At 40.3% G+C, this 17524-nt stretch overlaps 3 protein-coding genes across 3 annotated transcripts; 1 reads left to right on the top strand and 2 right to left on the bottom strand.

The window, feature by feature from the left end:
* Positions 1-981: 981 nt before the first annotated feature.
* LOC112195457 (uncharacterized N-acetyltransferase p20) lies at positions 982-1724 on the top strand. Its single transcript, XM_024335894.2, has one exon. The coding sequence runs from the start codon at positions 1061-1063 to the stop codon at positions 1571-1573; it is 513 nt and encodes a 170-aa protein (XP_024191662.1). The 5' UTR covers positions 982-1060; the 3' UTR covers positions 1574-1724.
* A 755-nt stretch (positions 1725-2479) lies between these two features.
* LOC112195454 (serine/threonine-protein kinase EDR1) lies at positions 2480-17373 on the bottom strand. Its single transcript, XM_040516180.1, has 14 exons — positions 15885-17373; positions 9561-9826; positions 8515-8937; positions 7251-7354; positions 5870-6831; positions 5707-5747; positions 5205-5273; positions 4711-4811; positions 4474-4552; positions 4294-4392; positions 4136-4204; positions 3926-3975; positions 3032-3208; positions 2480-2920 (listed from the first exon to the last, which is right to left on the bottom strand). Exons 1-14 carry the CDS (start codon positions 17371-17373, stop codon positions 2785-2787), a joined length of 4065 nt encoding a protein of 1354 aa, XP_040372114.1. The 3' UTR covers positions 2480-2784.
* Positions 11593-13421, bottom strand: LOC112195455 (aldehyde oxidase GLOX). The gene has a single exon (XM_024335891.2). The coding sequence runs from the start codon at positions 13384-13386 to the stop codon at positions 11755-11757; it is 1632 nt and encodes a 543-aa protein (XP_024191659.1). The 5' UTR covers positions 13387-13421; the 3' UTR covers positions 11593-11754.
* Positions 17374-17524: the final 151 nt, after the last annotated feature.

Raw genomic sequence — 17524 nt, 5'->3', positions numbered from 1 at the left:
AAACGGCTGTCGGATTTTGGTTGGAATTAATGTTTATTTCGTGACTTTCGTCCGAGCAATTAATTTCACCACCCTCATGTACTATGTCAGCATTGATGTTAACTAGGGCTATCACTCGGTCGGTTTGAATCGGTTATAGGTATTACTAACTTCAAAACCAAAGCTTTCGGTTTCAAAACTGAGCTACCAATTACCAACCAAACTTTTCGGTTTTTAATTATATCTACCAAATTCGGTATTTCGGTTTTTGGTATTACCAACTTTAGAATAACTAATTTTTAATAATATAAATTAGAATGAACAAAACTAGGTTTTTGAATTTTATAGTCATAAACGTTGTATTCATCTACTACTTATAGCTTTCTTTTGTATATATAACTTCAAGTTCTAGCAATTTTCAATAAAACTAGGTTATTTAACCATCTTTGACTAGGTTACTTAAAATACATGTACTATTAATGTAGTATATGTAGTAATGTTCATACTATTATAAAATTTTTTATGTTTATTTCTTAATATACATGTATGTGTATTGAAAATTGTAGTATATAAATCTAATATTTAGATAATCGGTAGATTCGGTATTTACCAAAACCAAACTAACTTTTTCGGTAATTTTCGATTTCGGTTTTATCGGTCTCGGTTACCAAAAAGTCGGTTTACCAAACCTAAAACATCGGTTGGTATTCGGTCGGTTTGGTAATTACCAAACCAAGTGGCAGCCCTAATGTTAACCCTCAAATTTCTTTGGTCAAAGTAGACGACAATAACATACTATTTGTAGGGAAGAAGAATTGGACGCTTGATATATTTACTGATTGATCATTGTTCGTTTCATCAAACAAGATGAACTGATAAGGAAAGTTATAATTTAAAGATTAATTAATACTTATAAATAAGTCTTTAATTGGTAACCTTTAAATTATACTATATGTTAATGTCACAAAGTCTTTGGTGACCTATGAATTATACTATAAAACATCCAACAAGCTCACTGCCATTGCACAATCCAATACAGCAACATTTGTCACCGGCCATAGCCATTTCCATTAGTGGAGTTATGGAGATCAACTTGTCAAGCATCACCCTCCGTCCATTCCGGCTATCAGATGTCGAAGATCTCATGACATATGCCGGAGACGAGCAAGTGACTCGAAACCTCCGATGGAAGACTTTGACAACCAAAGAGGAGGCTTTCACTTTCCTCAAAGATGTGTGTATCCCACACCCTTGGCGCCGGTCGATATGCATCGATGATCGTTCAATCGGCTTCATATCTGTCTTTCCATGGTCAGGTGATGAGAGTCACAAGGCTGACATGGGGTATGGTATAGCCCCAAAGTATTGGGGACAAGGAATAGCCACTGAAGTAGTTAAGACTGCCGTTCCTCTAGTGTTCAGGGACTTGCCTCATTTGCTTAGGTTGCAAGCTTTTGCATATTCAGAGAATAAGGCCTCTCAGAGGGTTTTGGAGAAAGCTGGGTTCCAAAGGGAGGGTTTGTTGAGGAAATATGAATATATTAAGGGAGAAATTATTGATATGGTTGTTTATAGTTTTCTATCAACAGATTAGAGTCCAAGGGTCCAGCAATGAATAATTAATGGTCTTCTATGCTCAATATGGGGGACTTTTATGCAACTTTACTTTGAGGATTACAGGTAATTGTAATGAAGTTTGCTACTATCAGCTGTGTTATAACTTATGACACATCTAGTTCTACTTCTCTCTGCAAGCTTACAGCAGAAATGTGTCCAGTTTCCCTAATTTTCTCGTCATTTTTTTTTTTTGGCAAAGAGTAAGAACATTAAAACCACAAGCAAAAAAGAACCCCCGACAGAAACAACAAACAAAACTACACAAACAGCAGCCTCTCAAGTGAGGAGGACCAGGTAAACCATCAAACACAAGAACTTCAGCTAAGGGAGAAGGAGAGTGCTGAGAGAGAATGTATGTCGCTGTCCAATCCGAAGCAGGGTCATTTCGTCTAAGAGAGTTGATAATATCTTGGGAGTCAGAAGAAATGAAAATGTCCTGCAATGGGAATGTGTTGGCTAGCTTCTCTAATAGCCAGAGCTTCTGCAGCCATTGCAGAAGGGGCCATCATCTTCATTGCTATGCCAGCAATCAACAAACCATTTGAATCATGTGCAATTGCTACAATTCCACATAAAAAGAGTCTTTGAACCATTATGCATCAGTGTTTATTCGAATGGCATTCATAGGTGGTGGAATCCACCTTGTGCGGCAAGGAGGAGACTGGGTGTGATGTTGCAATTGTCTTGGAATGGGAATGCCAGGCTTGCATGCTGCAATAAACTCATTTGCCCTGGGAACTTTATCAATTTCCTGAGAAAATATTTCTTTGTAGGAGGGGAAGAGGTATTATTGTTTTAGTGTGTGGTTAACAATAATTAGTAATCCACACAATCAAATGAAAATTAAAGGCTGTGGAACAGAAGTAAATATAAGGCTGCAACATCTTAACTAGAAATCTGTATTCATAATCATATATTACTTCAATGATTTTTATAGTAACCAAAAGTAAGTTTTCGCTTTATCTTGGAGCTATTAACACGATAATCACAAAGAAAAGGGGAACAAACTATTTTTATGGACACTGTACAAAAGGACTCTGCTGCAGTCTTTGGGCAACAGTAGCAGGTCATGCATTAACAAATACTACAATTGTTGTACATGCTTTTTTCCATTCACTCTATCCTACCCTAACTCCAAAGCAAACAAGCAGAATGTCTCCTTATTCACAGTTGAGAGAACGAGGCTTTTCATGGTGTAGAATTTACTGAGATCCCCTGTCGTAGAGGTGAGTTGGGCTGGTCCATATTTGGTGGCGTGACAAGCCGTTGCAGGGGCTTGAGAGCTACCGTGAGCTCTGAAAAAGAGGGGCGCGAGTTTGGCTCACTGGGTTATCAAATAACCAGACACGAGAAAAAACACCCAATTAGTTAAACTCTGTTCAACAAGTAAAAGAGTTGTACTAAAGCAATGTGTTACAAAAGTTCTGGAACTTACGTGTGCCAGCATTGCCAAATTATCCTTGCAACAGGGGGATCAACTTCTTTAGGGATGTCAAGGCGGCGATTCTGGAAACCCACCGCACCCACAACTTGCATCGGGTTCATCCCACTCCAAGGCAATTTTAGAGTAGCAAGTTCCCACAAAATTACTCCAAAGCTATATACATCACACCTGTATGTTCGACACAAGATACACATAATTAAGAAGGTTGGGTTCCAGCAGTAGCTTAATTTAGCCAGGCTACAATATAAATAAACTCATTAAGCTTCCCATTTCCCAGGCTGTGCCACCAAAGTTGAGTGTTTAAATAGTTGACGGTTAATTAAAAAAACTTGAGGGATTCATGTTATGGAATTGATTGACAGACCTCAATTCCCACCACAGTAATCATGTACGTAGCATGTTCACCACATAGAAGAATAGAGAAATGGGCTCTCTAATTTGCAGACTGATTAAGGACTTTTGACCATTGTCATGAGACAGATGTGCAGTCAGATTAAAAAAAGGACTGGTTAAGTACTTTTAACCATTGCCATGATATTTCTCTAAGGCCACCTCAAACAAATATCAATCTGTATGAACTTCTCCACACTAAGATAAATGGAAGAAGGCAGTGGGAATTCAAAATCAACATCCAGCCTTCTTTCTTGTTTTAGGCATTGAAATGTTGCCCAAGCACAAAACAACTATTTATAACAAATTGGGCGTCTTTAAAAGAGTTAACCATTTAGTACTCCATAAACCTTCAAATTTATTCCCAGTATGCCAACAAAAGTACCATTCCGAACATCAAGGCATACATAAAAAAAATAAAAGATATATGTGACATCTGTCAGACATCTTCAAGCTCAAAGAAAAGAAACAGAAATACAATAAGAATTTACTCACTTTTCATTTGAGTTTTCGTTGCGCAAAACTTCTGGTGCCATCCACTCAGGCTAACACATCAAGAGGAACAATCAGAGAGATGAAGAAAAGGTGCCAAATTTTGACTTGGGCTTTATTATAAACATTATCAAGACTAGCAGTCACACTGTATAAGTATCTGCAGAAGCTAATCTAAAAAGAAAATCAATAACATGAATTCCAGACTCTCACCGTTCCAGCAGTTGATTTGGAGGACAAGAAAGTGTTATGTTTCAAGCGCGACAGTCCAAAATCACCTACCTGTATAGTTGAATCCAGTCTCATGAAAAGTATACCTCACAGAACAACTATTCAGATGGTATGCTAAAACAGTGAAAACGGCCCAATACCTTCACATTCCAGTTCTTATCAACCAATAGATTTGGAGATTTCAAATCCCGGTGAACAATAGTGGGGTTGCTCGAATGCAAGCAATTCATACCCCTTGCCTGCAAAATACAAAGAGTCATGGAAGTGGATATGGGTGTATCCTGCTGGTTCAAAGGGAGACAGGGAAGATTATTTCATACCACATCAAGAGCCATCTTTAATCTTCGTCTCTCTTCAATTTGACAATGAGGGCGATGGATAATCCGATATAGACTTCCCCTGGGGAAACCAAATGCTGGTGGAGTTATTACAAAACTTTTTTTTTTGTTTGATGTATAAATAGACCAGTTATAATGGCAAAGTTGACAAATGTAATATGTAAGCATATGTAGTTGATTGCAATCACCATTTCATATTGTTCGAGGTTCATCTTATACCTTGGAAGGAACTCTGTAATGATAGAGAGGTTAGGAGGACGCGTAATAGCACCCATAAAAAGCACAACATTTGGATGGCGCAGCCTACGCATTATCCGTACCTAACATTGCAGACCAAAGATTACAGAAAAGGTACAATCAGCTTTGGAACAATATGATATTGAGCTTATTAACAGCTATGCGGCCAAGGCAGCACATTGATCCATGTGTGTGTATATATAACTATGTGTCAAACTTGTAAAAGTACAAAGATGCATAGTCCGCCATATTAGTTTAGCAAGGAGCAGGGAATGATCAATTACAGTTTCAACTTAAGTATGAAAAGTTATACCATACCAATTTATTTTGTCTATAACTTAAACATGGGAGAGTATGGTTCAGAATATACCATAATTATTTCTAGGTTGTAAGTTTATTTTCTTTTTCTTTCTTTTCCTGAAAGTGCTGGAACTATAAAGTGGAACATGAAAATCACACAAGGACTAGAGAATTACTTCTCTTTTGAACTCAGCCAAAGCAGCACCCGAGAAATCCTGGTCTAGGAACTTCTTCACAGCAACTTCCTGTAACTCAACAACAATCCACCAGCCAAAAGCAATTGTCAATAGTTAATCTTAATTCCTCTTGTAATGGCTGTGAAATTAAATGCAAAACGATTTCAAGCCTCAGCTAATGAATGTAGTAGATGCATAGTTCCAGGAAGTAATGGCAATAGCAGAATCTACCATTAAAATAATGAGAATAAGAGTCCCAGTCATGAAATAATACAATTCTTAGGTAGCCGTAAAAAAGACCCGAATAAACTTGCTTCCAAATAAACACCAGATCAATTTAAACAACACAGCAATTTGCCTACTTTACCTGATGTTACTAATTTACATGCAATTTTATGACCTGCTAGTTTACATGCTTCTACAGTGCCAGTGATTAAAGACAACCCCCCTTAAATAAAATACGCATGAAATACGGCGGATATAGGTTTTTATTAGAACTCACCGTGCCATTCCAGTCAGCATGGTACACCTCTCCATATGAACCTAATAAAATGAGAGAAGAAAATTAAACAGCCCTCCAGGAAAATAGTTTATTGCTGTCTTAGGATTGAACACTGACAGTTTTAAAGACAATATAGGGGAGTCTGACCAGGCATGTGCATTACCAAGTCCAATTCTTTCTCCAATAACCAGGTCTTCCCACGGAATTTCACTTTCACCTACTTCAACATCCTCAAATACTTGCTCAACCCTACTTGTTATGGAATCAAAGGATGAGTTGCAACTTTCTGGATCCTTCAGTTTGGAATTGGTCTCCATGAATCTTTCATGAGTGAACTTTCTTCGATCATGGAAGCCATTTATATTATTCTCACGTTCTACAGAGCCACTTTGTAAATACTCAGACATATTTGGATGTGCAGTAGATTTGAAACCACCAGTATTGATCTGTTCAGATTTAGTGGAGCTGGTCGAAGCTGAAGATGACGGATTATAACCATTGGGTTCTCGATTAACTCTTGGGATAATTCCATCCAAATAATCATACTCCTTCTTTTTCGGGACTTCATTGTGTGCACGAACATTTTTTGTGTATGAGGCAAGATTATTTCTTGGTCTCTGAAGCTCATCGGCCTTATTCTCCATAGGTTTGTTATATATAGGAGCCTTCCCAGTTCCTTTTACTTGGAATGGGTTAAGATCTGCAAAAAGACTGTTAGAGTCTTCCGAGTTATTTTGAGCATATGGAACTACATTTTGTTTCATCCTCACACCATCAACTGCAGGTGCCCCACGGTTCCCTCTGTACCGTGAATTTTCGAAAGCTGACGAGGGAAGATGATCTAATTGAGTTCCTCTCTTGGGGACTCCAGAAGAACCAACTCCTCTGCCGCCAATTTCACCCCAGAATGATTCTGCTTTCTCAGAAGTTTGCAAGTTTTGGCTGCTTCCCTCTCCATGTAATGGCTTTGGTCGTGAGTACACAATTTCAGAATCAATCAAAGAAGGGAAAGTTGGGATTGTGTTCGATTTCGGATTGATTGGCATGAAAGTAGTGTCCTTTGCACTTGGATTGTCAACCGGTATGAGTGTTCCAGGATCAGCCATAAGATCCACCATAAACTCCCTGTCAAATGAACTATAAATTAAAACCACATGGAAGCTTAAACAGCCTGAGTTGATAGCTATTAGAAAAATCAAAGATACTTGTATATGCAGCCTGCTATAAAGGAAAAGAAAACCAAACAGTACAGTAACATCTAAACTGGTAAGAGGAAACAATCTTTTCTTCCAATGCACACTATGATACTATTATGACGGTGAAAAAGATTACTTTTATAACGGTTTAAAGTTATCATTCAAGAGACATTAAATCAGTAAAGATTAAGCTTTAGAGATTGAAATAAATCATGTAATAAAAAGTAAGGTTACAGTACAAAGGTCATAACATTGTATGCAAGAACCTAGGAATGAATATTAGTTAACTCTACATACATAATTGCATGTATAAAATTGAAAAGCGAGCAACGCATCATACAAGCACACCTGTCATCCTCCAACTTTACTACATTAATAGCACCATCCTCGACACCTGTGTAGTGCACACCCTTAAGCAGTCTGCAAGGCATCTTGATGCTGTCAGCTAATACCTGCATCCAGAGGAAACAAAGTCAAGACACAAGATCCATGTATCCACAAACTTGTAACTCGTAAGCTCATAACTAACTCTGATAATCGTAGAAACATTTAACAGCAGAAGATAATTTGCTCAACGTGAGCAGGCAGAGAACTTTAAGCAAACAAAGTCAAACTGGAAAAAAATGACATCCAGTGACTACTAACAAATTAAACATATGGGTCCGCCCCTGCGTACTAGAATGTGAAAGAAGTTGAATACGTAAATACCAAGTGAGAATGAAAATCAAATTACATAATTCCAAGAACTAATCTATAGTTTTATATTTGTAAGCACAAACAAAAAATTTCAAGACATTATGGGCTGAAATGAAAAAAAAATAAAAAAATAAAAACCATAATCTAGTGAGAAAAACACATGTCCTCCTGTTTGTGAACATACTACTAAATTGCAAATTATTACAATCCAACAAAACAAATTGGCTAGACTTGTGCGGCTTACTTGTATCTGTCTCTCTGTATAGAGAATGTCTATATGAGCAAACTAACACAGAAACGCAAATATAAAGCCTAATCAGGAGCGAACGTACACAGTGGGGCATGCAGGCTCACCTATCTAAACTTAATTAGAAATATATTTTTGTGTACTACATACACACAGATTAGTTGGAAGACATATATTTGTAACTCTGAACAATATTAGCTCAAGACTTGACAAGTTGACCAAGGTCCAGGAATTTTCCGTAAATAATGAATCTCATCTTAAAATTGCAAAGACAAAAGAAATAATAATGGTTTATAGGGCATTGTTTAAAATCAACAAATGACATATTATGTCACAGCAAAATACCACTGAAAAAGATGCACTTAACTAGGTTTTAACTTTTAACCAGGCTCAAACATCAAAGATTCAATTAATTATATAACCAACATGCCTAAAGCACTGATCATGTTGCCATTGTACAACACCATGTGTTACCCATAAGAACAAAAAGAAGAAAAGACAAGAAAAAAAGTTGGAATAGAAGAATCAGATAAGGTTATATGACACTGTAGCATCTAGCACATATCAAAATGGCCTAATATTTCAGTATATGGGACAGCCAGAAGACATCAAGCATAACAAAAAAGTAGTGCCTGAAGAGACTATCACTTATGATAACCAACATCTAACCTTGAAAAGTAAAGCACGATGTCGGGAGAGGCCAATGGTTATGGACCCAATAGGTAGTACAATTGTTTGTGAAGATGCCCTCAACTCTGAACTTCTTTCCATCCACCTTGCCAAGATGATATTAGCATCCTTTACAGGCCCGCCCATATGTCCGCTAACGAGTTCAGCAAGCCTCTGTACCAAAATTCCAACATTGGTGATGGGGCAGTCTACCGCAATACACTGTGCAATTTGCACCAACTCTTCCAAGGTAGGATCAAGTGTTCGATTTACTAATGAAACTTCAAATCCAGATCTCCCAAGGTTTGTTTCAAGATTTGCGAGAGAAGGCATTTTTCCTTGTACTGCGGAATCCGTGGAAAGTCCATATACATCATAAAACCCATCAACCACTTTTTCGTCGTAGTCTAGCACATTGTATTCCTGTGATGAACAAGAGAATTCAATCAAAATCAAGACACATGAAGAACTCAAACAATGCATTGATAGAAGCATATACAAGCAAAACAAAATCAAGGAAGTGCAGAATTTGTTCTTTACGAATGGAGTCATGAGAAATTATTATCTCTCCTGACCAGCAAAATCTACTCCCAACCAATTTGGATTTTTGCACTTTACTACTTCATGTAATGAGTATTAATGTTTGGTGACTATGATAAATCAACAACAGTATTGATCCGCATATCTATACCATGACATTCTCAACAGCCTCATTAGTACTCTTTCGGTAATTAAACTTGATCATTCTAAAGAAAAAGCTCAACAAAACTGAGCTCCACCACTTTTCAGCTAGCCTAGTGTAGCATTCTTACACCTCAATCGACCAATTCTTTCCCTTAATTAACAATGAATTGAGCAAATTCCGATCAGTCAACCCTCCTACGACTATAGTCAAACTCAATTAACACTACAATTCGCTCGCCTGATCATCTCCAACCCCTAATCAAATTGAGTCAAACCCCTAAAATCCTGCTCATACAATCCAATTGAGTCCACACAAAAACTCACTGAACTCTAAAACCTAACAAAATTTCAAGCAAACTCACCCAATAGTGCCTGGACAAGGTCTCCGCGGCCGCCGCATCCACCTCATCCCCCGTCTGATCACCACCACGACGGCCGCCGCCCAAGCTCAGCATCGTCGCCGCACGGATCTGATCCTTCTCCGGATCATCCGAATTCGAAGCACTGATCGCCAGCGCAAGCTGCACCTGAAACTCCTCCTCCGACAACATATAGTCCGACCGACTCCCGGTCGTCGCCGTCGCAGACGACTCCGAACTGGCACCTACACCTCCGTTCGCCGGTACCGTCCCCGCCGGCGACGACGACGAAGAAGACGAAGAAAAAGCACTCGCCGGGGGATGGTTCCCGGCGCTCTGACGGTGATCGGAGTCGCATGACGGTGAAGGTGACGTCAACGCTGTTGGTGGCTCGTTCGATCGAGCCGCCGGGTCGTGGTTGCTCCCTATGTGAAGCTTCTTGAAAATGTGCTTCATCTCCGGTGAACTCTTCTGCTTTATCCAAACGGTTCCGTTTGAAATTTCTCTCTCTCTCTGTTCTTCTTTCACTTTCTCCCTCACTTTAATTCTCCTTTTTTTTCTTTTTTTTTTCTTTTTTTGGGTTTTTAGAATTCTTGACCCAAAGAGAGGAAGCGTTCGGAGGGAAAACTTTCTGGGGTAGTAATATAGGTGTTGGCGGGTAAGTTAATGACCGTGGTGTTGTGGGAAATTACGGGATTGACCTCGTTTCCCACGGTAAGTCGGTAAGTAGTGGGACGCGCCTTCGCGATTGCGACGCAGAGTTGACGGCGACGGCGGTTACATGGAAGCTTACTGCCACGACATTGAGGGGCTTAGAATTTTCGGGGCACGCGGTTTTGAAAAGAGGCGGAGAGGGGAAACTTAGAGGGAGAGTTTTTCTTTAATGGAAACTCTTATCTAGATTTTGATCCATATCAGTCTTATTTGTTCTTTGCATTAAATCCAAATGTTTAATTAGTGTTTGATGAAGGGTTTTATCCACTGCTAAGTCATGAATTTGAGAATTACCTTATTGGTTATTTGCTTAATATCACTAGGTTTCCTTTGAATCGTTCGTGATTGTGTTTTATCTCTTGGACGATGTATTATTCTTCTTTATTTTAATAAATTGAGTTGGGGGACGGGCGGTGGGTTCCCAGAGTGGGGCAGACCCTTCACCTTCGGGTTTGAGGGTGGGACTTGTGCCCTACATTGTCTGTCTCCGATGAACTAATATCGCCTAATCCCTTTCTCCTTAAAAAAAAAAAAAAAAAAAAAAAAAAAAAAAAAAAGAAGTTCGTGTCAAGGTGATGAGTTTTCACACATGAGTAAAAGATTCCTTGACAATAGCATAGGTAGAGTTACCATTTGCGGCTCAAACTTGGAAAGGTAATATTGTGAATCATATGCATCCTCCACAATAGGGTTGATGTGTAGGGGTACTGTTACATGCAGAATTAACCCGCTAAATCATTATAACCAGTCAACCTAGCTAGTTAGACATTGGTTTGGCCGTTTGCAATATTCTTATAAATTCATCAAACACGTTGATATGAAGAAGTTTTAGGATGCATAATGTTTAATTATTTGAAAATCACAACAAACTAAACCGAATATCATGTTGTCACAGTCAGGAGATGAACTTAACAATAGGGTTGATGTGTAGTGGAATTTAGGTGTGAACTTAACCCACTAAATCATTATAATCCATTGACCTAGTTAGCCATTTGAAAATGATTTGATCCGGTTTGCAACATTCTTACAAATTCATCCAACATGTTGATATGGAGAAGTGTTGTATTCATGTTCAAGTATTTGAAAATCACAATAGCTAGACTAAACTGAATATCACGCTGCCATGGTCAAAAAATTGGACTTAACAAAAGGATTTGTAATTATCACTTGATGTCAAACGCGATTAACATTTTCAGAATGGAAATAGCATATATTGTATCTCTTAATTATCTTGGTTACTATATTAATCACATGATAATGTTCTAGTCTATTTTGCTTCATTCACTTCCAAAGTAAATTGCATAGTAAAAAAAATGATGCATGTAAAGCTTTGTCAATCTTACCTCAAACAATATCCATTTTGATCATGTCATGCCTTAAAAAGGTAAAAATACATTCTCTACTTGTCTCTTATTTTATACTTATTTAATATGCACATCTTCTTCAAAACCTTTATTACATCACCCTCCTACTTACCCTAACATCACTGCAACTTCACCCACATGGCAGAACTAGGTATATTCGCATGCACCACAAACAACAAATAATAACCCGGCGGTGCAATCTCCGCCGCCGACGGCCCCACCACCCCAACCTCATACGTATCCAACGCCAAGCGCCTAACTCCGCCCAACCTCATCATCACCATTCTCTGGTTCATAGCAAAAGAGTGCGTCGTAAACGACGGCGCAACCAACGTAACCGATAACACACTATAGTCCAAGTACTCAGGCACCGCGAACGCAACCGAAAATCGTTCCCCATACCCGATACTCTCATCCACCGAAACGATTCTCGGCCGTACCGCTTCGTATTCGCTGGCCAAATACGGCGGCGAAAACTCCGCCAAGCTCAGGTCCGTCGGGAAGTCCACTCCAGTGAAGTTGTAGGCCACATGAGGGTTGCTTCCTCCTACTAAAACCCGCCCATCCGTGATCAAAATGGCCGAAGAATGGTACAGCCTCGGCCGTTTTGACTCAGCCATAACCCTAAAGCGCCGCTCAGGGAGCTCAGACGGGCGATAAATGACAGCTGCGGTCACCGGGTTCCGCCCGAGCTCCCAACCAGCGGTGCCAAGTCCAACACCGTTTAAGATCAGTACGTCTCCGTTTGGTAAAATAAGCATGTCACCCATAGCTCTAGGTAAAGGCATGTCCTCCATGACCCAGTTAGGGTTTGCATCATTCACGTTGATCCGCCCGCACGTGCCGAGAGTCTCAACAAAGCTCCCACTCTCAGCAAGCATGCGCGAGCCACGTGGAGCGCCGCCGCAGACGACTATCTCTGCTTCGAGGAAGGGCTGGTTCTCATCCAAAGGAAGCAAGACGGAGGAGCCCGTGCTTGGATAGTTACGTGGTTCATTATCTGGGATTTCCGGGAGCTCCTTAACGACGGCGTTTTGCTTGTAGTCGAAGAGTATAGACCTAGTGTTGGCGAAGATAAACAAGTTTCCGTCGGGCAAGAGATGTAGAAATGGATACAGGTTGTTTTCGTCTCCCTGGTCTTTGGTTTGTCTCAGAAGCTCAAGCCAGATAGTTGAGGAAGAACTGCTGCGAGGGTAAAACTCGTAATTAAACTCTCTTCTACCTCCGACTATGATTACTCTTCCGTCCGGTAATATTTGATTAGTGGCGTACCATCTGCGTGTTAGTAAGTAGTTTGGTTCTTCGTTCCAATCACAACTGTCGTCATTGCATGGAGAGAATGTTCTCAACGAGCGGTCGCCGTCGTTGTATCCGCCGGTTTGGACTAGGGTTCCGTCGGGGAGGACGGCGCCGGAGGAGCACCATGGGTCTGTTTGGATGGTGAGTGGACGGAAGGTGTTTTGGCCTATGTCGTAGAGGACGGAGTGGGCAGTGCAGTCATGTTGCAAAGCGGTGTCGTTGGGGTCGTCGCGGCACTGGCCGCCGGGGAGGGAGATGTTGGAGGCGCCGAAGTCGGTGCGGTCGAACATGATGACCTTGTTGTTGTGGAGGAGTTGCATGTGCATGGCAGAGATGCCGATGGAGGGTTGTAGGAGTTGCCATTGGCCTTGGTTGCCGGAATATGTTTGAGATGATATTGTTGGAGTGAGATAGAGAAGGGAAATGAAAATGGTGAAGGTGAAGGTAGTCATTGTTGTTGGTATTAATTTTGGATGAGTTTAGGTGAATTGGGTGTGGTGGATGGTGTTTATATGTTTGGGAGAGGAGATTAAGCATAGGGTTGGTGAAGTTTGGAGCCAAAAGCGCCGGGGGTGCATTCAAAGAGTTGCATGCATGGAGTGAAGCTCAAGAAGCATGAAACTCTGGAACTAAAATTGCGCTCATCATTTTCTCTGTAAGGTTTGTTATATATATGTTTTCCCATAGTTTTGGTAACTAGCAACTGCAAGCTTGTGATCAGTTAAACTCGTCAAACATAACCATCAATTAGGCATATATAATGTTCTTATGGGTTCAACACAAAAGAGAATTACGAGATTGGTCATATATATAATAAGAAAGAAGAATGATTATATATTAATTAACTAGCTGCATCCCACCTAATTTATAACAGCTGAATGTAAACCAAAACTGATCGAGAACAACATATTTCATATACAACAATGAGATGTGGACTTTACAAAAAGAAAAAAAACATATTATACTTGGTCATTTTTTTCTCTTTAATTTGATCTACCAGCTGAGAGGGGAATTATAACCAAGTTATTGTGGAGATTCTTGGAGCAACCAAGTCTCGATAATTACCCTCGGACCTCGGTGAATGTACACATACATAAAAGAAAGAGATCCACCAACCATATAGCTAGTGAGGAAACACATATTTATGTCTTATCACCATGGACTAGGAACAATCCAAAAAGGTGGTGGATCAATTCTACATTTATCAAATGGATAAAATTGCTTCACGACTTTGTCTTCCAAGTTGTACACTCCCATGTCATGGCCGCCATAGGAGTCAGTATCACCAAGCAGTTCTATCTCATCCCAACGATCATCCGTGAAGTAAATTGAGTTTTCTTCGCACCCTGAAACATCTTTAGTGGACAATGATATTGATTGGCTACCGCCCAAAAACAAAGCACAGTTCGGCAAACACTCCACTTCCTCCCACTTGTTCGCCGCAAAATTTAGCTTGAAGACATAAAATTGCAATGTCCTATAGGGACAAGGACTGTTGGGCTCGTCAGGAACGTCTATCTCATGGATAGCTTTGCCCTCCTCATTGACAAAGTTCCCTATACACCGCACCACAGACATTATCTCATCCGATGACTCCACCAAGTAAGTATTTGTGGAAAACTTGTCGCGATTGGAAGTGTAATCCAGATCCAACTCTTTGGCAGAAGCAGGTTGAAGATTTATGATCTTATTGGGAGAGGGTTTCCTAAAGTCCCAAGCTTCAACACATCCATTGTCGGCCAATGCAAATAATTTGTCATTGTGGAATATAATGTCACAATATTCTTGATGCTCACCATTTAAGTCGGTCCATTCCTCGTCTCCACGGTTGTAGAATGCAAGTCTTGATGGTTGGATACCGTAGATTATTGCAACGGAGAAGTTGTTGTTGCAAGACGGGTCGGAGGAGAGGACAGCTTTAGCAACATGGTAGAAGGGAGGGGAACCAAGCAAGGAATTTGTAGTGCTTGGGATATGTGGGAGCTCCATTGATCTATTTTCAGAAATCGGGTTAAACAGAAGTGGGATATTGTTTGGTTCGTCCAAAATCACCAACCACCCATGAGATGAACCCACACACCAGCTCGCACCAGGAAAGTCTTGAAACGAGTTCTTAACAGTGTAAACCTTTTTCTCTTCAAGGCTATAGAAGCGGCGAGTGTGGTCATCATCACTAGGGAGAGTGAGCCATGGAGTTTGGTTTATAATCGAAGCAGCGTAGGATCGTGCAATGGAGTTCCAAGAAGAACAGACAGCTTTGAAACGAAGCATGCCGACGAAAGAGAGTCTTTTTATGATCATCTCCAGCAATTCTGGTTGAAGCTCGGACCACTTTGATGATGACCATGATATATTTGTTCTCTTTCTCCTTTTTGTGCTCTTATTCTCGACCACTGTTGACCGTGGATCTCTCTTTCTCTTTTTGAACCAAGAGGGGAACATTTCCTCAACCATTGTTGAATGTAGAAGCGCTGGCATGGAGAGGATTGGAGTTAATAGAAAATGTAGAAGATGTTACAAGGATAAAAAAAACCAAAGCGAGAGACAAGATATATCTTAATATGAAAGTCGCAGTTCGGTGGCATAGTTATATACTAGAGATGGGAACTGCTCTTGCCTTTAGGACCGACAACTACAACGGGAAAGAACCTAATTCACGTAGGATTTCTGGGTGAGTTAGAATTCTGGTTTGGTTCTCATAATATTGAGTGGATCATATTTTTCCTTTTTCTATTAGATCACTTTCACATGCAAATATTAAAAAATAAAATCACTTTTAAACTTTTTCACATGAATGTGACATAGGAGGAATAGAAATAAAAGGGCTTTACAAAAAGAACCTTTCTTTAATTACAATTTGACATGTTATCACTAGTTCACTACAAAAGTCAGGTCACAAGAAACATACTGAAAAACTTGGATTTAGGCATGGCTGAACTATTTGGATGATGACCAAGCTTTTGAATCCAGTGAAGCATCCCCTTCTTATGATCTTGGCAAGTCAAATTCTGTACAAGCGTCAATGTTCCATCTCGAGCAAGGGAAGACTCAAATTGTTCTAACACCTTTACAACCTGCCAAAACTCGGGCCTTTTATCCGGCTGCAACAACCAGCATTGCTCGATCAAGGCTCGCATAGCTCTTGGGCAGTCCTTTGGGATAAGTGGCCTCAAATTCTTATTCACAACTGCAAAAGCAACTTGGATGGGATTCATCTCCTCATAAGGGATTGTTCCGGCTACTAGTTCCCACAAAATGAGTCCAAAACTGTAGACATCGACCTTTTGCCCATAGGATTTACTCTTAATCATTTCGGGGGCCATCCAACGGTAAGTTCCAGGCTCATCAGCCAACGAATCACAATATGCCTCCTCACATGCTATGCCAAAATCAGCAATTTTCAGCCTAAAGTCTTTATCGATAAGAACATTCTCAGGCTTAAGGTCCCGGTGAATGACTCCTTGCGAGTGAATGTATTCCATTCCCCGAGCAATGTCCAAGGCGATGGCAATTATTTTCCCTAAAGGAAGAGATTTGCACTCAAGTTTGTGCAAGTAAGTCCTCAATGAACCCTCATCTAAATATTCCGTGACTACACAATAAACAGGAGGCTTTCTGCAAGCTGCAACGAACTTTATGACATTTGTATGGTGGAGGCGAGAAAGAAGATTGACCTCTCTGTTAAATTGTTTCTCCAATCGAGCTGCCAAGACTCCTCCTTCGTCATCTTCCGGTACCCTGACGATCTTAACTGCAACAGCTTCCTCATTGTAAATCCCATGATAAAGCGTGCTATGAGCTCCATGAGCAAAGTTATGACCAAGAAACAGCTTTGACAAATCAACACTAAATTCATCTGCAGCATCCACCTCATTAACTCTCCCACCTCCATGATCAAAATTCTTAGCCCAAGGCGATTCTTTCCTCTTTGATTTGCTCGATTTGTCACTGACTTTCATTGAAGCCAAGTGCCTGAGGGGGCTAGTATTCGAAGACGAATGCGACAGATGTGATCCCTTAGATAGTGAACTACCCATCCTGAACAACTTTCGCATAATTCCCTTATCTGATTGTATTGTCCTAGGGTGTGGTGTTGAAAATCTCTTCGTATCAGTCTGAGCTTCCTTAAACACAACACTAAGGTCGTTGCTCTCCGGCAAACGAGACAAGGATCTCTGCTTGTTGGCAAGTGGATTTCGACCAATAGGTGAAGACATACGACTGTTCCTCTGAATCTTTGAATATCTGGGGCTCGACTTCTGCCTAGGAGGAGCTACTGCTCGTGTTGCTGCGCTGCTACAGGCCTTGACTTCAACCCTGCAATCTGCTCGATCTTTTTGAAAATCTTGAAAGGTTAAAGGAATTGAGGCCAATCTTGAATCATCATACCGATGTGAGAATTTCGTTCTCCTAATCCATGAATGAGCCTCTTCCTCCATATCTTCTCAGTAATTCTCCGAAACCCAGAACCACCTGTATGCCCACAAAAACCACCTAAATTCATTTTTTAACCATTTAAAACTCTGAGATATACCACTATATATAGGTAAACACAGGCACTTGAGGAATCCTAGCCACTTCATGAGGAAA

Source organism: Rosa chinensis, chromosome 3, assembly GCF_002994745.2.
Source record: "Rosa chinensis cultivar Old Blush chromosome 3, RchiOBHm-V2, whole genome shotgun sequence".
In the NCBI taxonomy this organism is placed as follows: Eukaryota; Viridiplantae; Streptophyta; class Magnoliopsida; order Rosales; family Rosaceae; genus Rosa; species Rosa chinensis.
The sequence above is the reverse complement of the archived record's forward strand: the minus strand, read 5'-3'. Positions and strand labels throughout refer to the sequence as shown.